We start from the raw sequence: 24,774 nt of genomic DNA, 5'->3' as shown, positions 1-24,774 counted from the left end.
GGAGTTGGGATCCCAATCCCTCATATTGTTGAACATTCATCTGTAGCTTTTGATCCCTCAAGAACTTAACTAGTAATAGCCTTCTGTTAATTGACATAAACAGTCAAGACATATTTTGCACGTTTACATATATATATGTAGACATATATATGTATGTATGTATGTGTGTTTTTTGAGAAAGGGTCCCACTCTATTGCTCAGGCTGAGATGCAGTGGCTTGATCATGGCTCACTGCAGTCTTGACCTCCCACATTCAAGCAATCCTCCTCCCTCAGTCTCCTGAGTAGCCATAGGCACATGCCACCACATCTGGCTAATTTAAATAAAAATTTTTTTAACAATTGTAGAAATGGAGCCTTGCTGTGTTGCCCAGGCTGGTCTCAAACTGTTGGCCTCAAGTGATTCTCCCATCTCAGCTTCCCGAAGTGTTGGCATAAGCCTCTGCACCCAGTGAGAACTTATTAAGTTATGGAATTTTAAAAATAGCCTTTAATATGCTAATTCATTTGGCAAGCGTATACTGAGCATCTTCGCTGAGCTAGAGAAGAATCCCATGCAAAATGCGAAGCTCATAGATTAGAGGGAGGACAAGCGGAAAACAAATACTCACATGAATATATTATAACAAATGGGGAGGGGTGCCAAGTTTAAAAAGCCATGGTGCTCTGAGAGAGTGATTTAGAGTCACAAAGGGCCTCTTCAAGGACATGAACTTTCGGTTGTAGCCTGAATGGATCAGTAGGAATCACCAGACTCAAGGTAGGGCGTGATCACATCTTGGAGGGAACAGGTTGTACCAAAGGCTCAAAGAGGATTGAGTGCTGAGTAGGTCTGAGATCAGCATGGTGGGCATGTAGCAATCAAGGGAGAGAGTCAGAGACACAGGAAAGGACCAGGGATGCGGGGCCTGGTAGGCCAGGGCGAGGGGTTCCTGCTTTATTGTAAGAGCAAGGGGCACCACGAAAGGGTTTTAAGCTGGAACAACATGACTGGCCTCAGCCTACAGCTCGAAATAAGCAGCACAGCTCTGTTGTGGAGAAGCTCTTGAAGTGGGCAAGAGATCAGCGAATGACCAGTCAGGAACCCACTGCACGAGTCCAAGTGAGATGAGTGCTGGCTTAGGTTGGGGGTGAAGCACAGGGCTGGAGAGAAGTGGTAGAATCCATAGGAGTTGCTGCTGCCTGTGTGTGTGGTGAGGATGGGAGATGAGGGTGAGGGCAAAACAAATGTCAAAAATGACATAGAGCTTGACTTAAGCAATGGGGTGCATGAGACCCTGTTATTCTTTGGGAGTGGGAGGAGAACAGGAGGGCATGTTTGAGAGTTCTTCATGCTCCATTTGATCCATTCATTCATTTTTAAGATGTTTTTCAAATATTTTGAAAAAAGAATGAATGGATCAAATGTGGGTATAGGAGTACCTGCTTCCCCAAACACTTGGCAACACTGGGTAGGATAATGCCAGGCGTTCAATACATGTTTGTTGAATGAATGAATGAATGAGTAAATTAATATATTTCTTCATTCAGTTCATCAAATAATATCATCAATGTCAAGCAATTTGAGCTTCATAAGGGAAGGGAGTAGATGATTTGTGCTCTCTGTTTTCCGGTCTTCACTCACCTCTTTGCCTAGGGAAACAGCAGCCTGGGTAAATAGAGAACAGAGAAATGGATGTTTTCTCATATGTGCTTTGGAGCCCAGCTGGGTTTAAACTGTTCGTCTGAATCAGCTGTCGGTTCCTGAACCACTCTCCTGCCTTCTGTGTCTCTTCAGATGCTCATGACATCACGTTCGACCCGGACACAGCACACAGGTATCTCCGGCTGCAGGAGGACAACCGCAAGGTCACCAACACCACGCCCTGGGAGCACTCCTACCCGGACCTCCCCAGCAGGTTCCTGCACTGGCGGCAAGTGCTGTCCCAGCAGAGTCTGTACCTGCATAGGTACTATTTTGAGGTGGAGATCTTCGGGGCAGGCACCTACGTTGGTCTGACCTGCAAAGGCATCGACCGGAAAGGGGAGGAGCGCAACAGTTGCATTTCCGGAAACAACTTCTCCTGGAGCCTCCAATGGAATGGGAAGGAGTTCACAGCCTGGCACAGTGACATGGAGACCCCGCTTAAAGCCGGACCTTTCCGGAGGCTCGGGGTCTATGTCGACTTCCCAGGAGGGATCCTTTCCTTCTATGGCGTAGAGCATGATGCCATGACTCTGGTTCACAAGTTTGCCTGCAAGTTTTCAGAGCCAGTCTATGCTGCCTTCTGGCTTTCCAAGAAGGAAAACGCCATCCGGATTGTAGATCTGGGAGAGGAACCCAAGAAGCCAGCACCATCCTTGGTGGAGACTAATCCCTAGACTCCAGGAGCCATATCCCAGACCTTTGCCAGCCACAGTGATGGAATTTGCATTTTAGGGTGATTTGGGGGCAGAAATAACTGCTGATGGTAGCTGGCTTTTGAAATCCTCTGGGTCTCTGAATGAGAACATTCTCCAGCTGCTCTCTTTTGCTCCGTATGGTGCTGTTCTGTATACGTTTGTAGTAATTCTTTTTTTTTTTTTTTTTTTTTTGAGATGGAGTCTCGCACTGTCGCCCGGGCTGGAGTGCAGTGGTGCGGTCTTGGCTCACTGTAATCTCCGCCTCCCAGGTTGAAGCAATTCTCCTGCCTCAGCCTCCTGAGTAGCTGGGATTATAGGCGCCCGCCACCACGCCCAGCTAATTTTTTGTATTTTTAGTAGAGACGGAGTTTGACCATGTTGGCCAGGCAGGTCTCAAATTCCTGACCTCGTGATTCACCTGCCTCGGCCTCCCAAAGTGCTGGGATTACAGGTGTGAGCCACCGCGCCCGGCCTGTTTGTGGTAATTTTTAGGCACCAAATCTCCCTCATTTTCTAGTGCCATTCTCCTGTCTGTTCAGATAAACGTCACACTGTGCCTCGAATGGATGACCAGGAACCTTCAGAGTGGCTGAAAAGAGTGCAGAGTTATCATGATAAATTGCTAACTTGTGTATTTCCTATGTGCTAGATACTGTCCTTGTGCTTTCTGCACATTAACTCAGTCCTCACAGAACACCTGTTGGGTAGATGCTCATATCATCCTTTTTTTGCAGATGAAGAAACTGTCTGGGGCAGTTAGCTAATTTGTTCAAGGTCACTCTGGTCACATGGTGACTGAGTGGTAGAGCTGGGATTCAAGTCTGGGCAGAATGACACTGGACTTTTAACTACCACATCATATTGTCTTCCTTATTACATCATGCACATTGTATGGAATAAAGTGCATAGCAGAGAAACTTCTTGAAGTTTGCAAATCCACACACATCTGACTCAGCCATCCCGCCATGCACTGGCTCACTGGCTCACTGCCTCACACAGCAGCCCTTTCTATTTGGGGACAGCAAGGATTAGAAGAAATGTCTTAGCAGAGTCTTGAGTTTTAGTCCCTGTGACTTCTGAAAAGGGGTCCTACTCCTCTCCTCTAAAGTAACCTCGAGTTTGTGGACTTGTGTGATTTCTCATTCAAAGAATGAGGTGCTTCAAGAACTGTCACGTAACCCCCACGCCCCAGATGTTCTTGTTTGCATATTAAATTTTCCACCTTCCTTTATGGTTCTCACTCCTTTCCCCCTGATTATTTCATTCTTCTTTTGGCAGATGAGCTTCCTAAGATTAATCACAAGCATTCATCAAGCCTTTAGGCAAATGGGAAACTGTCTTTAAATGAATTTCTGAGGCTATAACCTGAAGTCTCTGGTAGGATTCACCAGAAATATAAATTTTGAGTCTGTTCCTGTGACCTATGTCAAGGCCACAGGAACTCTTTTTCTTCAGTCAGTTTGATTGGCCTGTCTCAGGAGTATATTACTTTAGCATCACTTGACTTGTTACCTATATTTATATCTAGGGATGTATACAGTGTAGGATTTAAAATGATTTTACTTTAGTTTCATCACATCATTGCTTTATGCTGAGATACTTGCGATTCATGATTCCTCATCCAGTATATTCGCTCCCCTTCCTAGCTTAGTGTCACCTGCACAATTGGTAACCCTTTCTTCTTAAGTCTTATCCTTGTTGCTAAATATCTTGATGAGATTAGGACCAAATCTAGAATCTTGTGGCACTCAGTCAATAGCTTCTAGGTTTAGTTACATACAAATTATGCACGGGTGGAACTGTGCAATAATGTGGCCCCACCTTTTTCACCTTTATCCACTGAACTTGATGAAAGACATTTTCAGTGGGAGAAATCAGGATACACTATGTTTAGGCCGGGTGTGGGGGCTCACGCCTGTAATCCCAACACTTTGGGAGGCCGAGGCAGGCGGATCACCTGAGTTCAGAAGTTCGACACCAGCCTGGCCAACATGGTGAAACCCTGACTCTACTAAAAATACAAAAATTAGCCGACCATGGTGGCACGCGCCTGTGATCCCAGCTACTCAGAAGGCTGAGGCAGGAGCATTGCTTGAACCCAGGAGGTGGAGGTTGAAGTGAGCTGAGATCGTGCCACCGCACCCCAGCCTGGTTGACAGAGCAAGACTCCATCTCAAAAACAAAACAAAACAAAACAAAAAAAGATATGCTATGTCTGAATTTCTTTGATCTATCTGTCTAATAATGATCTCAAGAGAAATTGAGATCAGCTTGGACTGCCTTATTTTATTGAATCCCTGCGGGTTGTTGGTGCTTGGTCATGGTCATTTTCTTTTCTAAATATTCACAGAATATTTGATAAACCACTTTAGATTTCTACTGTGGGTTAATATCACACTTACTAGCCTGTTGTTTTCAGAATCTATCTTGTTTTTCTTTTTTAAAAAATTGAGATGCCTGTCCTCATTTGATATAATTTGGATATTTGTCCCCTCCAAATCTTATGTAGAAATTTGATCTCCCATGTTGGAGGTGGAGCTGGGTGGGAGGTGTTTAGATAATGGGTTGGATCCCTCATGAATGGCCATGACGACACCATGCTTCTTGTACAGCCTGCATAACCATAAGACAAATCAATTTATTTTCTTTATAAATTACCCAGCCTCAGGTATTCCGTTATAGCAACACAATGGGACTAAGACACCGTCCTCTATCATTCTCCCTAGTTTCTCAAAGATTCCCACCTGATTTGCAGTCACGTCATTAAGTTGTGTCAGATTCCTGAAATGTAATTTATTTAGGCCAGAATACTTGAGCTCATATAAAAGGAACCATTTAGGTGTCTCCTTACTTGTCTTGAACTTCATTTTCCTGTTAACTTTTTGTCTATTAGTTTTCAAGTTCAAGACCTTTCTTCTTGATACAAAAGAGCAAAGCAAAATTAAGAGTTGGGCATATTTGGCCAGGCGCAGTGGCTCACACCTGTAATCCCAGCACTTTGGGAGGCTGAGGCAGGCAGATCACGAGGTCAGGAGATCAAGACCATGGTGAAACCTCGTCTCTACTAAAAATACAAAAAACTAGCCGGGTGTGGTGGCGGACTCCTGTAGTCCCAGCTGCTCTGAAGGCTAAGGCAGGAGAATGGTGTGAGCCCGGGAGGCAGAGCTTGCAGTGCCACTGCACTCCAGCCTCGGCGACAGAGCAAGACTTTGTCAAAAAAAAAAAAATAGTGGGGCATATTTGGGCCAGGCACGGTGGCTCATCCGTGTAATCCCAGCACTTTGGGAGGCTGAGGAGGGCGGGTGATGAAACTCCGTCTCTACTAAAAATACAAAAAAATTAGCTGGGCGTGGTGGCACGCACCTGTAATCCCAGCTGCTCAGAAGGCTGAGGCAGGAGAATCGCATGAACCCGGAGGTAGAGGTTGCAGTGAGCCCAGACTGCGCCACTGCACTCCAGCCTGGGCGACAGAGCGAGATTCCATCTCAAAAAAAAAAAAAAAAAAAAAAAAGAGTTGGGCATGTTTGCCTTCTGTCATCGCCTCAAGCAGTGGGCACATCTTTTTTCTTTTTCTTGGTCTAAAAACTGAAAATTGACTAAAACAAATAAAAAAGGAAAAATAGAACAAGGGCTTATTTTATATTCTCTGGCATTTTCCTTAGCTGTGTGTATGCCACTCTTCTGTATTTACCCATCCGTATCTCTTCTTCCATTATGTAGACTTACTAAAAACAAAACAAAACAAACAAAAAAAGAAACCACACTGAACATCTGAATTCACCAACAGCTCACTTTGGTGCCACATGGTTCTGCTCCATTACCAGACCATTTGTAATTGCAGAGTCAGAATGTAATTTTAACCACCACGTCCATAATTTATTCTTGTCTCAATATTTTACAATCTGAGTGTATATAGCATTCATTTCTGAGTATCTTATGAATTATGGGTAAATTCTCACTTTCTCCCAAGATGCATGATGAAATGATGACATAATGGTATTGGCCCAATCACGGAGCTCTTATCCCCTCAATCTGGCTCAGCATGTTTTTGGAATGAAACCCCTAAATTAAGTAGATTCAATATACATGGCATTTATTATTATTATTATTTTCTCTGAGAAGGAGTCTCGCTCTGTCACCCAGGCTGGAGTACAGTGGCGTGATCTCGGCTCACTGCAAGCTCCGCCTCCCAGGTTCACACCATTTTCCTGCCTCAGCCTCCCAAGTAGCTGGGACTACAGGCGCCCGCCACCATGCCCGGCTAATTTTTGCACTTTTAGTAGAGACAGGGTTTCACCGTGTTAGCCAGGATGGTCTCGATCTCCTGACCTTATGATCCACCCGTCTCGGCCTCCCAAAGTGCTGGGATTACAGGCATGATTACAGGCATCCACCGTGCCCGGCCTATACGTGGCATTTATAATGTGCAAACTGCTGTGCTAGACGCTGAGGAAGAGTAACCCAGAAACTAACCAGCTGCGTCATTTGATCACAAGAAGGGGATTTAAATTGAAGTAAAAGTGATCATATGTGAAGAGCTAAATAGGAATCTGCTCTTCAAGGCAATAATGGACAAGGTGATGTATGAAACAGGTTTCTCACTCTATGTCCTAGGGTGCTGCTTCGTTTTCACAGGCCATCTTTAGGGACTAGCTTCTGTCTTGTGTCCTTGAGTGACCTACTCCCTGGTTGCTCCCCATCTCTGCAGGCGCTGCCTCCATTCCAGGGGCCACCACTGCAGCCCCAGATGAAAGATGGAAGGAAATGTAGTGCATGTATTTCCTGCTTCTCCTGGCTTCCTCAGATTTCAGCACCGACTCCTTCCCTCTCCACCTGTGATTAGACGTCTTGGTGGCTGGGGAGGAGGCCTTTGCAGGGCACCCTGCTGTTCATATGCCCCCAATATGTCCATGCAGGGCACAGACTGTGCATGGCTCAGGTAGAGTGTTCGCCATCCTTGCTTTGTTGGAATGTGCCTAGTTTTTAATTTCTATTTCTGGCTTGCTGTGTAGTCGTTTTTTTTTTTTTTTTTTTTTTTTTTTTTTTAGACAGAGTCTCCTTCTGTCCCAGGCTAGAGGGCAGTGGTGCAATCTCGGCTCACTGCAACCTCCGCCTCCCAGGGTTCAAGCGATTCTCCTGCCTCAGCCTTCCGAGTAGCTAGGATTACACCATCATGCCCGGCTAATTTTTGTATTTGTAGTAGAGACAGGGTTTCACCATGTTGGCCAGGCTGGTCTCGAACTCCTGACCTCAGGTGATCCGCCCATCTTGGCCTCCCAAAGTGCTGGGATTACAGACGTGAGCCACTGTGCCCAGCCTGCTCTGTAGTCTTGTTGGGAAAATCCCACTGTCTCCCATAAAGAAAGAGTCCAAGTACTGGAAAAGAAGAGGGAGAACAGATCAGTTCACAAGGACCAAGGGTCAGTATAGCAGTGGTCAGTCATTTTAGGTGAAAATCCCTTCCCCCACATTAATAACTTAAGTGGTGACCCTGATGATTACCTAAAAGGAGGTGTGTATATATGTGCATGTCCTGGTTTCTCATGAACAAAAGCTTTTCAAATTTTCTTTTTCTTTCTTTTTTTTTGCTTTTTTTTTTTTTTTTTTTGAGACAGAGTCTCACTCTGTCACCCAGGCTGGAGTGCAGTGGCACTATCTTGGCTCCCTGCAAGCTTCTCCTCCCAAGCTCACACCATTCTCCTGTCTCAGCCTCCCGAGTAGCTGGGACTACAGGCACCCACCACCACACCCAGCCAATTTTTTGTATTTTTAGTAGAGATGGGGTTTCACTGTGTTAGCCAGGATGGTCTCCATCTCCTGACCTGGTGATCCACCCGCCTCGGCTTCCCAAAGTGCTGGGATTACAAGCGTGAGCCACCGCACCCAGCCGAGCTTTTTAAAATTCAACTTCCAACAAGTGTAATAACCACATGATGGGAAGGGAACAGATGAGACACCACACTTTCTCCACACTCCCTAATGATACTAATAATACTTGTTAGCTCCTCACATGGGGTAAAAGTCTACTCATTTGACCTTGAGAGCCACCTATGAGCTAGGTGGGACTGTGGTCTCTATTCTGTGGAAGAGGAGCAGGCTGAGACTAGCAAGTGAATTATCCAGGGGTATGAAGCTGCTCCGTGGCAGAGCCCAGTTCATTCCTCGCCCTCCTACTGTGAAACCTGTGTGCTTTCCTGAGTCCCTGCTTGCTGGCCAGGCCAGGTAGCAGTGGGGGAAGGCAGAGGGGCTGGGCTGGAGCCAGCAGAGGCTCAGGTCCTCTAGTGCAGTGTCAGGGGTGACATCAGAGCCGAATGGGTGTGACACATTTGTCCTCTATCCAGCCCAGCGGCGGCTGCACCTTCCAAGCTTCTCTGTACTATGTGGGAAGGCAGGAAAAGCAAGTGGAGATGTAGGGTTGTGTGCTGAAGCGGTTTCATCAGGATGATGAATAAAACAGGGCAGAAAGGAAAGGTAGGGGACTGGCATGAAGCCTCCAGGCTGCTCGTAGCCTGAATACTCGAGAGGTCTCAGATGTCCTTCTCATCCTGTAGCCTTCCTCAGAGAAGTGCTCTCCCCCACTGGACTCCTGTGAATCAGTCTGATGAGGCCTATTTGCCCACCTGCCTCTTTGAGTACCACTGGCACCATGTCCCTGCATTGGCCTATCCCATCTGGCCCATCTGTCCTGCCCTGTGCCAAGGCCCCATTTTTATTTTTTTTCTTTTTTGAGACAGAGTCTCACTCTGTCGTCCAGGCTGGAGTACAGTGGCGCATCTCCGCTCACGGCAAGCTCTGCCTCCCGGGTTCATGCCATTCTCCTCCCTCAGCCTCCTGATTCGCTGGGACTACAGGCGCCCGCCACCACACCCGGCTAATTTTTTGTATTTGTTTTTTTAGTACAGATGGGGTTTCACCGGGTTAGCCAGGATGGTCTCAATCTCCTGACCTCGTGATCCACCCGCCTTGGCCTCCCAAAGTGCTGGGATTACAGGCGTGAGCCACCACACCCAGCCTAAGGCCACATTTTTAACTGTAACATCAGATCCCAAATGGCTTCAACTTCCCCCCAAAGTCGGGTGTATGGCCCAATCTCTAAAAGGTGCAGACCAGCAGGAGGCAGGGAGGAAGGGAGTGAGGTGCCGCCCTCTCGCACTCACTCACTCTGGAGCCCTCCTTGTCCCTCTATTCCCAGGAGGGGGCCCCTTGTCATCTTCTCAAAGAAGCTGTTTAGAAAAGGAGGTGCCGAGGGGGCAACAACAGACTATGGTCCACAGGTGTTTGAGGAGAACCGTGTGTGTGCAGTGTTGAGGGAGAGGGGATGGAAATGAACCTCGACTAATGTCTGAAACCTAGTCTCTCTCTCACTCCCAAGTTTGTGGCCCTGAAATATGAAATAAAGACTAAGTTGGGTGATTAAAACTGCTTCCTTGGTCGGGGCGGTGGCTCACGCCTGTAATCCCAGCACTTTGGGAGGCCGAGGCGGGCAGATCACTTGAGGTCAGGAGTTTAAGACCAGCCTGGCCAACATGGCAAAATGTCGTCTCTACTAAAAATATAAAAATTAGCTGGGCATGGTGACATATGCCTGTAATCTCAGCTACTAGGGAGGCTGAGGCAAGAGAAGCACTTTAACCCGGGAAGCAGAGGTTGCAGTGAGCCGAGATCACACCACTGTCCTCCAGCCTGGGGGTAGACCTAGACTCTGACTCCAAAAAAAAAAAAAAAAAGGCTTCCTTGAGGAATGTCAGCCTCATAGATTAAAATCCAAATTTATTTAAATCTTTAAAAACGGCCGGGCGCGGTGGCTCAAGCCTGTAATCCCAGCACTTTGAAGGCTGAGATGGGCGGATCACGAGGTCAGGAAATTGAGACCATCCTGGCTAACCTGGTGAAACCCGGTCTCTACTAAAAAATGCAAAAAACTAGCGGGGCGAGGTGGCGGGCACCTGTAGTCCCAGCTACTCGGGAGGCTGAGGCAGGAGAATGGCATAAACCCAGGAGGCGGAGCTTGCAGTGAGCTGAGATCTGGCCACTGCACTCCAGCCTGGGCGAGAGAGTGAGACTCTGTCTCAAAAAAAAAAAAAAAAAAAAAAAAATTTTTTTTAAACAAGCTATTTATAATGTGTCAATTATAAATAAACAAGTTAATTAAGAAAAAAAAAGAGCTACTTTTAGCTTGCAGCACTTCTTAGGGTAATGTGCCCACCTTACAGATCCAAAGAGTCTGCTTCGGGCGTCCCTTCTCTTTGCCACCCTCCTTTGTCTGGCCTTCCCGATTAATTAAATATTAATCTACTCACACCTTTTCTCCAGATTCCTCTTCAGACAGAAGAGATTGAGCTGTGAGAACTGATCTCATTCTTAACCTGATTCCTATTGCCCCCATTCTGACCCTAGTATGTGACTACCATCGCCAACCAAATCCCAGCGATGGATTCCATTACCTTTCTCTGGTTATGCCTGGTCTTCCAACATGGGCATTAGAAAGGCAAACAATATTGCAAACCTTTTGGTTTTATCTAGGGTAATAATGCTTTAGTAACAGTAACAATAACAACAACAACTGATCTCAGATATTTAATGCAATCCTAGAAGGTAGTTATCATTTTTATTACCCGCCTTTATCTTCTCCATCCTCATAACTATGATGGAGACACTGAGGCTCAGAGAGGACAGGTTGCTTGCTAAGACCATATAGCTCCTAAGTACCAGAGTCAATGTTTGAACCTAGCCTTGCCTGAAATAGGAGAATTATCTCAGCATGACTTTGAAACTCTTTCTGTCAGTTGCCCAATATGTTTTGCCTGGGCACTTTGACAATGGTGAGATTTCTGGTTAGTATTCTGAAGCAGTTAAATAACTTAAATTTATATTAAACATTTCTGGTTTTACTTTGATGATGACTTAAGAAAATGAATATAAACATATTTAGTATCATTGGGATAGCCACCTTGTAACTGAACAGATATAAACATAAGAAGTTTGCATCTTATTTTATATTCATGAATATTCAGAAGCCAGATATAACAGTAATTAAAGCACAATACCAGTAATAGTCCACATATTACTTAAATTTGGCTAACAGTATTCTTGTTGTCCTAGAAATGAGATGACCAGCTCTTTCAGAATATACAGCAACTGCCTCCACATAAAGCAGCACCAGGTTTAGGAGATTTACGGTAAAGCCATGTTTCCAAGGAGGTCTGTACAAAAAGCCAGACTTCTACCGGCAGTTTCTGAGAGAGAGACGCTTTCCATCCATGGCAGCCATTTACTTTTGCTCTGGGAGACGTCTGTAATTGAAAAGGCACAACTGGGGTATTTATTCATTTCTCCTGTTCCTCTAGTGTTCGGTGGTGTTGCCGCTGCAAGTGGGCAGGGCTAAAATGAGCTGGTTATCTCAGGATCATGGAAAACCTGGAATCAACGCTCAAGAATGCCCCCTATTTTCATTGTGAGAAGGGAACCGATTCCATCCCTCTATGCCAGAAGTGTGAGACGTGTGTCTTAGCCTGGAAGATCTTCTCTACCAAAGAGTGGTTCTGCAGGATCAATGACATATCACAGAGGAGGTTTCTAGTTAGCATTCTGAAGCAGTTAAAGAGCTTGTATTTGTTACACTATTTCCAGAATATCCTTCAGACCACACAGGGAAAGGATTTCATCTATAACAGGTCCCGGATCGACCTCAGCAAGAAAGAGCGGAAAGTTGCGAAGTCCTTCTTGAACCAAATGTTGGATAAAACAGTAGAACAGAAGATGAAGGAGATCTTGTACTGGTTTGGGAACAGCACCCACTGGACCAAGGCGAATTATACTCTCTTACTGCTGCAGATGTGCAACCCCAAATTACTGCTCATTGCTGCCAATGTGATCAGAGTCCTGTTTCTGAGAGAGCAGAACAATATCTCAGGTAAACAAGGCCACAGGCAAAGACCAGAGGGCCCCCAAAAACCGGAAGGCAAGACTTCAGAAATCTGTAGGGAACTGCAGTTGTAGACAACATAGGTAGACAGAGATTGCACAGAATGCAGCGTAGGTTTTTTTGAACTGACACCTTGTCCTGACACCTGATCCTGTTTACCAAAGGAGAAATGACTGAATGTAACTTCCTTCTTGAAAATGATCGATGCAGGAGGAAGTACACAACTTTTAACTGACAAGCATTTATCATGGATTTCTGCATCTCACAGGCCCAGAAATGGCTAGCCCCTGCCTCTGACCCCTTAATGCTGGTGCCATTCCTGCTTTAGGGATTGGACTGGGCTTGAGAGGGTTGTAAAGGGGAAGCTATTGTTTTGCTTTTCAGCTACGCTGCACAGAAACCAGACCAAGAAGTCAAAACTTACGGCTTTTTTTTCCTTTTTTTTTCATTCACTCTACCATGCTCCTTGCTTATCCATGAAATCAAACCTTAAAGTAGAGTTTCTCCAAGGCTGGAGATAGCTTAAGGGCCAAATAAGTCTGGGGTGGTAGTTCTCCAGCTGTGGCTTGTATCAGGATCTCCAGCAGGACCTGTTAAAACAAGCTCCTCCCCCAGAAGTTTGGACTCAGCAGGTCTGAGGTGGGCCCAGGATTCTGTATTTCTTTTCTTTTCTTTTCTTTTTTTTTTTTTTGAGATGAAATCTCGCTCTGTCACCCAGACTGGAGTGCAGTGGCGCAATCTTGGCTTACTGCAGCTTCCACCTGCCGGGTTCAAGCAATTCTCCTCCCTCAGCCTCCCAAGCAGCTGGGACTACAGGTGCGTGCCACCATGCCTGGCTGATTTTTTGGTATTTTTTAGTAGAGATGGGGTTTCACCATGCTGGCCCTGCTGGTCTTGAACTCCTGACCTTGTGATCCACCTTCCTCGGCCTCCCAAAGTGCTGGGATTACAGGCGTGAGCCACTGCACCCAATCAGGGATTCTGTATTTCTATCAAGTTTCCAGCTAGTGCTGATGTTGCTGGTCTGGGGATCTCTCTCTGAGAATCACAGGCCTAGGGTGTTACAGAATCCTGGAAGTGTTTGGCCAGCTAGTTCAGGGAAGCAGAAGAAACAATAAGGGTGGTGTCTGTTTTGCTTTGCTGTAAAGGAATGCCTGAGGCTGAGTAATTGATAAGGAAATTTATAAGTAATTTATAAGGAAAAGAGTTTTATTTGGCTTGCAGTTCTGCAGACTGTACCAGAAGCATGGCACCAGCATCTCTTTCTGGTGAGGGCTTCAGGAAGCTTCCACTCATGGTGGAATGTCAGGGAAATCAACGTATAATGCGGCAAGAGAAGAAGCAAGAGAGGGGGAGGGGTGTCAGTTTATGTTAAACAGCCGGCTCTTTCTTGAACTGTATTAATAGAGCGAGAACTCACTCATTACTGTGGGAAGGACACCAAGCCATTCATGAGAGATCTGCCCCAAACCCAAAAACCTCCCATCGGATCTCACTTCCAATATTGGGGGTCACATTTCAACATGAGATTTGGAGGGGACAAATATCCCAACTGTATCAGGAGGCAAGAGAATTGAGCTTTGGAGGGGTCCGGGAGTGGAAGGGTCCAGCGTGGGGAAGCTCAGATTTAAGCAAGGGTGGGAGAAAGCTGGGAGGGGGTGGTCACATGGAGGCGTTTTGGAGTTTTAGCTCTTGAAGGTGTGTAATTCCTGTCACCAATGAGACCTGAGAGGTGGTCATATTTGTAGACTAGTGGAATCCAAAAGAATTTTAAAGCTGGATGGCCTAGGACGCAGTTAGATCACAAAATATGTCACTTGATTTATTTGGCGTGTCAGGGGTATAAAAGAAAGATAATATAGAATGAAGACACAGTGAATCCCAGGGTGTCAAAAACAGTAAGTTAGATTGGAGATCAACCGACTGGTTGATCCTTAATAGTTACATAAGGAGACCAAAGTCCAGGTCATCTGAATGACTTCACTTAGGTCACCCACCATGTGGACTGAAAACCAGGATCCCCTCCTGAGCCTCTTCCACTCTGCAGTGCTGCCAGCAGCAGAGGGCCTGGCTTGTACGCACAGATGCAATGCTCCACGGTGCTCTTCCAAAAGTTTCATCACGCACCATAGAAATGGGCTATTTACATTGGAGTTGTGTAAGTCCTATTACAGGTTGTGGCAACCTTCTTTTTTGTTTTTGTTTGTTTGTTTGTTTGTTTGTTTTTTTGAGATGTAGTCTCACTCTGTCGCCCAGGCTGGCCTGATCTTGGCTCACTGCTGCAAGCTCCACCGCCCGGGTTCACGCCATTCTCCTGCCTCAGGCTCCCAAGTAGCTGGGACTACAGGCGCCCGCCACCATGCCCGGCTAATTTTTTTTGTATTTTTAGTAGAGACGGGGTTTCACCGTGTTAGCCAGGATGGTCTCGATCGCCTGACCTCGTGATCCGCCCACCTCAGCCTCCCAACATGCTGGGATTACAAGCATGAGCCACCGCGCCTGGCCAACAACCTTCTCTTTTCTTAGAGCAGATTCTCTCTTAAAAAATTAAATGTTCTGGCCGGGCATGGTGGCTTACCCTTGCAATCCCAGCACTTTGGGAGGCCAAGGTGGGCGGATCACCTGAGGTCAGGAGTTCAAGACCAGCCTGGCCAACGTGGCAAAACCCCATCTCTACTAAAAATGCAAAAAATAGCCAGTTGTCATGCGCTTGTAATCCCAGCTACTTGGGAGGCTGAGGCAGGAGAATCACTTGAACCCGGGAGGTGGAGGTTACAGTGATCCAAGACCATGCCATTGCACTCCACCCTGGGCAATAAGAGCAAAACTCCGTCTCAAAAAACAAAAACAAACCAAAAAAAGGTTAAATGTTCTAATTTGACTCGAGGGTGGTTATTTCTATCATGGAAGAAAATTCATCTTGAGCTTCCAAAGAACATTCCCTGTTGCAATTCCGGACCTCGACTCTCTCTCTCCTTGTGTAAACAGCTCAAGATAGTTTACATTGGAAGTACGCTGAAACACTAACAGGAAGCTTTCTGAGATTTTTGCATAGAAGTTTGGAGGCCCCAAATAAAAACAGACATAACTGCTCTGGTCCGTTCTGTACGTCTTTAAAAGAAGGAAGAATCACGCCTGTAATCCTAGCACTTTGGGAGGCCAAGGCAGGCGGATCACGAGGTCAGGAGATTAAGACCATCCTGGCTAACATGGTGAAACTCCGTCTCTACTAAAAATACAAAAAATTAGCCAGGCGTGGTGGTGGGCGCCTGTAGTCCCAGCTACTCGGGAGGCTGAGGCAGGAGAATGGTGTGAACCCAGGAGGTGGAGCTTGAAGTGAGCTGCATTCGTGCCACTGCACTCCTGCCTGGGCGACAGAGTGACTCCGTCTCAAAAAAAAAAAAAAAAAAAGGAAGCAAGAAAAAATGAAAAAGTTTCTCTCCACCTCATTTTCCTCAACACACCTGCTTCAAGAGCAACCTTGTCTTGGTCTTTTGTTTTTCAGGGCTCAATCAAGACATCACAGATGTGTGGTTTTCCCCCGAGAAAGATGACAGCTCCAAGTCTGTGACCTCACAAGTCTATTGGACAGCCAAAAGTCAGCACACATCCCTTCCTTTGTCCAAAGCCCCAGAAAATGAACACTTACTTGGGGCAGCTTCTAACCCTGGTAAGTCAACTTTCAACAAGAAAGCCAATATGAAACCAATGTGAGATTGGGAAGACCCTGTGGAACTGGAGGGGCTGGCAGGGTGATGGCATCTGGGGATGGCAGATTTGAGGAACTCACATTCATTTAGCATCTACAATGTGCTGGGCTCTTTGACATTTACTTCCCCATCTAATTCTCACAGCTGGTAAGGGGAGGAGCAAGGATTGAAATTGATCAGTATGGCCCCCAAACCCATATTTTCACCTCTCCACTGCGGTGTCCACGAGACACATCTGAAAATAGAAATCAGAAAGGAGACTATCAATGGTTTCCTTTGGAGTCTTTCTCTGCTCCGGGCCACAATCCATCATCTAGTCCCTGGGCTCTGGCATGGTGGCCGGCTCTAGAATTAAACCCACCAATGGCTATTTTTGCAGTATTGGATTCGATCTTGAGGAGGGAATAAAATTAATGGGGAATTTGGTTCCCCACCTCAAGGCACTCCTAAGTTGGGTTTTGAAGCAAGACATATACATGAAATATCATAGGAAACACAATATTGTAGGAAATACAAGGCATAGATTCTAAAACACTTATATGGAAAATTTCAAATTTCAAAAGTATATAGAACAGTATGATAACCACCCACCCACATAGCACTGGCTTCACCAATTATCAACATTTTACCAATTTTATTCCATTCATTTCCCCCCCTTTCTTAAATTGTTTAAAATTTTTTCTTGTTGGAGTATTTTTAAAAAAATTCCAGGCACAATGTCATTTCAGACTCTGATACTCTAGACTTCTCCTTGGGCTGAAAAAGTGGAAAAGTACATGTATATTTGGGTCAAAAGGTTCTATTCTCATGTGGCAGAAGAGATGACAAAAATCTAGTGGCCTAAGGGTAGACTCTGAGGAGGTTTATTTTGTGGGAGAGCTTTTGGTGAGGACTTCTTCTTGGCCTGGAGTTTCTACAGAGCCAACTCAACCACATACCTTTCTCTGGCTTCACTCTAGAGGAACCATGGAGGAATTCACTCCAGTGTATTTCTGAAATGAATAGGCTGTTTTCTGAAAAAGGAGGCATAACCAAGCCAGGGTACGATCCCTGCAATCTATTGGTTGACCTGGATGACCTCAGAGACCTGTCTTCTGGGTTCAGCAAATACCGAGACTTCATCCGTTACCTGCCCATCCACCTCTCCAAGTACATTCTAAGTATGCTGGGGTGTTTGAGGGGATTTCCCAGACACCTCCCATCTTGGCCCAGTTCTGGGGTTTCTGGGTCCATCTTTTTTTTTTTTTTTCCAGGAATGCTGGATAGACACACCCTGAACAAGTGTGCCTCTGTGAGCCAGCACTGGGCCGCCATGGCTCAACAGGTCAAGACGGACTTGTCAGCGCACAGCTTCATTCAGAACCAGATTGTCTTCATGCAGGTACTTACTGCAAGTCTGAAAGGGGAATGTCTGAGACCAGCTTCATTTTCATGTTGAGGCTGATCTGACTGTGGACCTTTTGTAAACCCTTAGCTGGCCTCCTGCTGTACATTTGTGGCCTTTTAGGCTTCATGGGTCTTTTCTTTTTGGTCCAAACTCCTGTTGACGACTGAGTACTCTCTCATGGTCAGTGCATCTCACAAGGACCATAAGGATAGAGACCACTCAGGAGCAGAGAGGCAGAGCCTTTCCAACACCTCACAAAGCAGAGAACCCCCAGTCCCCAGGGAGTTATATCACAGCTTACGCAGCAAGAAAGCCATAAATGCGTTTCTGCATCAGCCTCATATGGAACACAGATGTTGATGAGGCCGCAAAGTATTTTTTTTAAGTTAAAACGCAATTTTCCCCAATGGTAATCTTCTCCAGCATTTTTACTTCTCCGTTTCTTGCCAGAAGTCTCACCCTACACCATGGATTTTGGTAACTTGAATTTTTTTCCCAGCAGAGAGGACAGAGGATGAGAAGCAGCAGCTATGGTGAGGCTGGCGACAGTCTGACCATCTTTGCTGGTCCCCCTGTGGCATTTGGTGTTTATTTTTCTCCTCCATTCGATCTGCACACACTGCCAGGGGAACTAGCCAGAACTGGGCCCGCCTGCCGCAGCCAGGGCTTACGCATCCTTCAGATTTTGCCAAGAACTAGTTTTTCCCTTCTTCTTGCAGAGTCGGAGCCAAGACTAGCCATTTTCTGTTTTTATTTATTTTTATTTTTTTGTCTTTTTCCAGGGGTCCTACACAAGAGGAATTGATCCTAATTATGCCAATAAGGTTTCTATCCCAGTTCCTAAAATGGTAGATGACGGGAAGCGTATGCGTGTGAAACATCCGAAGTGGAAGCTGAGGACGAAGGTGGGTTCCAACGGCATCTGGGGCAAGTAACTGTGAACGTCTCATTCTAATTGGCCATTGAAGGCTGAAGTCCAGACTCAGCCCTGGAGTGAGGACAGAGGATCATGGCAGGTAACACTCCTTAAGGAAGACCAGAGTTCTGTGTTGCTACTGACTTACAAGATACTTCCTCTTCTTTTTTTTTTTTTCTTGAGACAGAGTTTCACTCTGTTGCCCAGGCTGGAGTGCAGTGGCGCGATCTCGACTCACTGCAAGCTCCGCCACCTGGGTTTGCGCCATTCTCCTGCCTCAGCCTCCAATGTAGCTGGGACTACAGGTGCCCATCACCACATGTGGCTAATTTTTTTGTATTTTTAGTAGAGACGGGGTTTCACCGTGTTAACCAGGATGGTCTCGATCTCCTGACCTCGTGATCAACCCGCCTCGGCCTCCCAAAGTGCTGGGATTACAGGTGTGAGCCACCACGCCCAGCTGACACTTCCTCTTCTTAAGCCTTGTTTTACTCATCTGTTGGATGGGTGGATTGATCTGGTTGTCCTCTCAGGGTTCTTCCTTACTTCAAAGCCCATGGCCGTGTTCTGTGTCCATGGCACCAGGTCATTTGGTGGCAGGTTCAGAGGCCAGGAGCAGCTCCATGAGCCCATGCCTCTGGAGGCTCCAGCATCTGCTGCTCAGGAATTTGAGGAGGACCCGAGGGGAGGGCCAGGGCTGGTTCCAGAATGCCTGGGGCCTGGATGAATTCGGCTCCCTCATCTCTCACTTCCAGGTTCATTCTGGCTCTAGGATGGAAGGAGAGAGTTAATTAAACGTAGCCCTCTCCACTAGTTCGTGGGCAACAATGAAGAGTGAACGGAAGACTCTTCGAGCTCTTTGCTTTGCCTATCAAGGCATGGTTGATATTCCTAAAACCATTAGATTTCTGCCCCCTCCTCCCTGCTTAAAGTCCATTTTGAAGTCTATTCAATTGGCCCCAAAAGGATAGTTAATAAGGGATGGTTTGACTGCCGCTTCCCAGGAGGAAGCTATGTTAAATTAGAATCTGAGAAACAGAAGCATCCAGAGAGAGCATCTAGTTCATATGACCTGGAGGGACCAGGCAGGTGACACAAAGGAGGAGGCGGGTGGTGTGGGCAGTAGCGGACGGTGTGGCTGTCATGGGCTGGACAGTTCACCTGCATCTGAAGAGCCAGCTGCTGCTCAGTTCTGGCTAATTATTGTCTTGAGAGATTGTCTTGAGGCCCCTGACCTGTTAGACCATCTAAGCCTTAGAAGATAGAAATCTGACATATTATGTGAAATCTCTTGCTTTTATTAAATACTGGCAACCAGTTAAAAGCAGTTTTAAAAACTACATGTGCCAAAGAAAACACATTTCTGGGCCAGGTGCCGTGGCTCATGCTTGTAATCCCAGCACTTTGGGAGGCCAAGGTGGGCGGATCACAAGGTCAAGAGTTTGAGACCAGCCTGGCCAACATAGTGAAACCCTGTCTCTACTAAAAATTACAAAACATTAGCCGGGCATGGTGGCAGGCGCCTGTAGTCCCAGCTACTTGGGAGACTGAGGCAGGAGAATGGCGTGAACGCGGGAGGTGGAGCTTGCAGTGAGCTGAGATCGCGCCACTGCACTCCAGCCTGGACGACAGAGCGAGACTCTGTCTCAAAAAAAAAAGGAAAACACATTTCTGGATTTCATTTGACCTGCAGTTATTCATTTCTGAGCTGGTCCCTTCACCCATTTTGTAGATAAAGAAACTGAGGCGCAGAGAAGTCAAGCTCTCCCAGCCAGCTGAGTCAAAGAGGCATTAATTTGAACATGGACCTGCTTTTGTTTTCAAGTCTGTTGCTCTTTTATGTATAACACAAACAACATCCTTCTTCCTTGGGTGATGCAGTCAGTAATGGCCCAACAGAAAGACTACCCAGCCAGTGTTTGACATTCTAGGAATGTATTGACAGAATTGGAGCACCGTCATCTCGGACGAACACCGTCACTTTAAGTTCCAGGTCCCTTTCTAGTCTCATGCGTTTCAAGGAAATCACTTCTCTTCTAACTACAAGCAGCCAGAAAGAGCAGACAGTAAAACACAGATTAAGACATCTCGGGCACAGAGGGAGNCAGCCAGAAAGAGCAGACAGTAAAACACAGATTAAGACATCTCGGGCACAGAGGGAGGTGGGGGGGAAAGTCTCTTGGGTAACTGCCGGACTTCACCCTCATACAATGGGCCCCAGTAAAACAGTGGGCCATAATAAGCACATTCCTTTCCCTTCAAGTGCACTAAGATAGGGAAGCTAAATCAGACTCAGGGGGTATGTCCGCAGCTGCAGAAAGATGTATGGGGACAGACACACAACTCTGCCTCCCAGATAAGCACAACAAAGAGACACAAAAGCAGTCTGAACATCTGATAAACTCTCCCACCCTGAATCCTTAGAAACTCTTAGTCTCTAAGAGAGTGTGGCTTCTGACCTAACTCGCTCAGAATTCCCTCCCAGATTTGAAATAAACCTGTTGACTGTCAAGCCACCCTTCGTGTTTCTCTCCTCTTTCTTTAATTCTTACATGTATAGTTTAAGAAAAGGGGCCAGGTGCAGTGACTCATGCCTGTAATCCCAGCACTTTGGGAGGCTGAGGCAGGGCGATCACCTGAGGTCAGGAGTTCAAGACCAGCCTGGCCAACATGATGAAAACCTGTCTCTACTAAAAATATAGAAAATTAGCCAGGCATGGTGGTACATGCCTGTAATCCCAGCCACTTGGGAGGCTGAGACAGGAGAATCGCTTGTACTCAGGAGACGGAGGTTGCAGTGAACTGAGATTGCGCCACTGTACCCCAGCCTGAGCAAGACAGCGAGACTCCATCTCAAAAAAAAAAAAAAAAACAGAGAGAGAGAGAGAGAAAAGGGAGAGAAGCAGGTGAAGCAGCATGGAGAACACATTAATAGCAAGACTAAGCAGTTATAGAGTCTTCTAGGAAAAGTGGAGGTGAGTGCTTCTCAGGGTGGTGAGTAATAGCATGAGTGTAAACTGTGTGCCAGGCACAATGCTTGTAGCTCTGCATGCAGCATTTACTTAACTTTACCATAGATCGAGGAGATGTCGTTGTTCCCAGCTTATGGATGTGGAAATGAAGGATATGCTGTGAGAAAGTGCCCAAGGTCTCATAGCTGGGCAGTGGCAGAGCTGGAATTTAAACTCAGGTCTTTTCCCTCCCAATGACTCCACCATGTGGCTTCTTGGGCTCACAAAACTTAGGAGATGAGCAAAGGCCAATGAATTACCCCTGGGTTGGGAGAATCCAGGGCAGCATCATTTAATTCAGGCTGGGATATGGAAAGCTCCCTGGACCCTGGAGGGGAGGCAGGTTGGCAGATTCTTCCGGGCAGAAACTTCTTGGTGGACATTGCTACATGGTTAACGATTAAGGAGAGGGAGCAGAGGAAAGAGGGCATCTGAGGAAGAGTCTAAAGGCATGGAGCAGAAGGCTAAGGTTTGGAAGGAGACTTCAGAGATGTCCCCAAGAGGACTCTCAGGTGCAAACATGATGCTGTGTTCTTCTTTGCCTTCAAGATAAATATATTCTGCTTTTTCTTTCCTGCTAGTCTAATGGGACTGTAATTTCTGGATATTTGAGGATAGAATATGGCAGGGAGTATAAATGGAACTGAGAATCTAGTTCAGTCATCTATGCCAGAATTTAGCATGTCTGGAATGCCATACCTGCTCAGAAGGTGTGTGATAGAGGAAGAAAGGAGGGAGGAAGAATGAAGGCAGGCAGGAAGGAAATAAAAGAAAGACTGGGAAGCAAACAAAAGCGCCCCTGTCAAGACTTGATAAAATTGATTTCCTTTCCCTGAGTCCCAGATACCTTATCTGTAAAATAATGAGAACATTTTGTGGGGCAAGTGATCTACCTTGTAAGGCAGCTGCAAGGACAAATGAAGGTTGCAGATGTATGAAAACTTTGAAATGCAAATGCAGGTGGGGCGTGGTGGCTCAAGCCTGTAATCCTAGCACTTTGGGAGGCCGAGGCAGGCAGACCACCTGAGATCAGGAGTTCGAGACCAGCCTGGCCAACATGGTGAAACCCCGTCTCTACTAAAAATACAAAAATTAGCCAGGCGTGATGGCACATGCCTGTAATCCCCCCTCCTTAGCAGGTTGAGGCAGGAGAATTGCTTGAACCCGGGAGGCAGACATTGCAGTGAGCCAAGATCGCACCATTGCACTCCAGCCTGGGTGAGAAAAGCAAAACTGTCTTAAAAAAAAAATGCGGCCAGGCGTGGTGGCTCACGCCTGTAATCCCAGCACTTTGGGAGGCTGAGGTGGGCAGATCACAAGGTCAAGAGATCGAGACCATCCTGGTCAACATGGTGAAACCCTTGTCTCTACTGAAAATACAAAAATTAGCTGCTCATGGTGGCGCATGCTTGTAGTCCCAGCTACTCTGGAGGCTGAGGCAGGAGAATCGCTTGAATCCAGGAGGTGGAGGTTGCAGTGAGCTGAGATCGCACCACTGCATTCCAGCCTGGCGACACAGCAAGACTCCATCTAAAAAAAAAAAAAAAAAAAAAAGCACATGCATAGCATGTATAGCAGTAATTTCACATGTGGCTTAAAATCCCCTGAGTGTGCTTTGTGCTATCAGGTAGATGTAATACACACATGACATTCCGACTTCTGTGAAATGGTCAGTCAAAGGGCACCTGTGACTTTATGTTGTGAGGATGCCCTTTGTGAGCTCATTTTTGAAAAAGTTGTGTTGTTGGTGACATTTGGAATTCAGCCTTGAAGGTTCATGGAATCAGGGCACATGGAAAATCAAAGAGGTGAAACAAAAATTAAGAACCTTGACCCAACACTTTCTAACTCACGGTTTCCTTTGGTGCTTGCTCACCGGCTGCTCCCTTCCCTGCAGAGAAGCAGCCTCAGCCTTCAGAGGAAGAATCCGTGAGCCCTGTGCCCTTGCCAGGGAGACCCTAGGGGCTCTGGGACTGTGGGTATTTGAAGTTACCACTGAGATTTAACTTCAAATATTCCCTTGTTAGAATGAGTACAACCTGTGGACTGCATACCAGAACCAGGAAACGCAGCAGGTCCTAATGGAGGAGAGAAATATTTTCTGTGGAACCTACAATGTTCGCATTCTCTCTGACACGTAGGTACTGGGTTCACAATCTGGGTCTCTAGGGACGCTTGCGTTATCCATACTGACACTTGGGATTTCCCTGACCTTTGTGTACATGGAAAGGCAAGCTCTCCTCACCTCAAGCTCCAGCCCTAAACTTGCACGTGATCCCATGAAGACAATAGCTGCTTCATTTTGCACCATTCTTGGCAGTGGGTAAAGGATATTTTCCCTTTATAAATTTTGGGTATGCTGACCAACAACCTTTTGCACAAGTCACACATAAAATCTTCATTTTTTGAAATCTCTTTATTTTGTTATATTAATTTTAGAAATAATATACAGTTATTGGAAAAAGTCTTCTAAATGCCAGAAAATGTATAGAGAAAGGCAAAGTTTTCCTGTAGTCTATCACCTAGCAATAACCACCATTAATATTGATGTCTAGCCTTCTAGAATTCTTTTCTTAGCATACTTAGCACAAATTTAAATAGCGGTGGTGTTATATTACACATATTTCTGTAACCCAGCCTAGCAAAGTACTATAGATATCTTCCCATGGTAAATATGACAGTCGTATTTATAATTGCATACTCTGACATCATTTCAATATGCCGAGAGAAGAAGGTTCTTTAATAATCAACTTTCTGCCATATTTGGGCCTAGGACTTCACTTTATATTCACAAGGTTTTGCAAAGTCCACCTCTACTTCATTTTTGGCCATAAATCTTATTAACAAATTGCATCTTGACAATAGAACAGTCAGTATGAGGAAGACAGAGAAGATAAGATAGGGGAAAGGCAAAGTCAAGTTTTTATGGATAGTGTGGTGATAACTGTTCTTTAGAAAAGATGGTGACTCGTTGAACTCTAGGTATGAATAAGGGCAAAAATATCAAGAATTGCTCCTTATAATATATGTGTGTACATATACATATATATACACACACATATACACATATGTACATGTATGTATATTAAAAAGTATATATACACACACACACATATGTACATGTATATATATTAAAAAAGTATATATATACACACACACACATATATATTTTAAAGAACAGTTATCACCATACTATCTGTATTTCTTTTTTCAGAGTGAACCTCATTCTGTCGTCCAGGCTGGCGTGCAGTGGTGCAATCTTGGTTCATTTTAACCTCCACCTCCTGGGGTCAAGCGATTCTCCTGCCTTAGTCTCCCAAGTAGCTGGGACTATAGGCACATGCCACCACGCCTGGCTAATTTCTGAATTTTTTTGTAGAGATGGGGTTTCATTCTCTGGTTAGGTTGGCCTCAAAGCTCCTCGTATACATCCCTGTTTGTTGG

At 45.8% G+C, this 24,774-nt stretch overlaps 2 protein-coding genes across 13 annotated transcripts in view; both read left to right on the top strand.

The window, feature by feature from the left end:
• TRIM16 (tripartite motif containing 16) overlaps nucleotides 1-3,022 on the top strand; it is a 54,500-nt gene extending 51,478 nt beyond the window's left edge. For all 10 annotated transcript variants that reach the window (XM_025361118.1, XM_025361115.1, XM_025361116.1 and 7 more), the window contains one exon: nucleotides 1,777-3,022. In XM_025361118.1, coding sequence (XP_025216903.1) covers nucleotides 1,777-2,360 — 584 coding nt within the window. In that variant the 3' untranslated portion in view covers nucleotides 2,361-3,022. The remainder of the gene's footprint in view (nucleotides 1-1,776) is intronic.
• An 8,535-nt stretch (nucleotides 3,023-11,557) lies between these two features.
• CDRT1 (CMT1A duplicated region transcript 1) overlaps nucleotides 11,558-24,774 on the top strand; it is a 42,288-nt gene continuing 29,071 nt past the window's right edge. For 2 of the 3 annotated variants that reach the window (XM_025361103.1, XM_025361101.1), the window contains exons 1-6: nucleotides 11,558-12,294; nucleotides 15,812-15,976; nucleotides 16,976-17,176; nucleotides 17,270-17,397; nucleotides 18,186-18,308; nucleotides 23,358-23,467. In XM_025361103.1, coding sequence (XP_025216888.1) covers nucleotides 11,790-12,294; nucleotides 15,812-15,976; nucleotides 16,976-17,176; nucleotides 17,270-17,397; nucleotides 18,186-18,308; nucleotides 23,358-23,467 — 1,232 coding nt within the window. In that variant the 5' untranslated portion in view covers nucleotides 11,558-11,789. The remainder of the gene's footprint in view (nucleotides 12,295-15,811; nucleotides 15,977-16,975; nucleotides 17,177-17,269; nucleotides 17,398-18,185; nucleotides 18,309-23,357; nucleotides 23,468-24,774) is intronic. The other variant, XM_025361102.1, reaches the window with a different exon arrangement.

The sequence above is a fragment of the Theropithecus gelada genome, chromosome 16, assembly GCF_003255815.1.
Source record: "Theropithecus gelada isolate Dixy chromosome 16, Tgel_1.0, whole genome shotgun sequence".
Taxonomy (NCBI): domain Eukaryota; kingdom Metazoa; phylum Chordata; class Mammalia; order Primates; family Cercopithecidae; genus Theropithecus; species Theropithecus gelada.
Note: the sequence above shows the minus strand (reverse complement) of the source record. Positions and strands in the feature narration are given on the sequence as shown.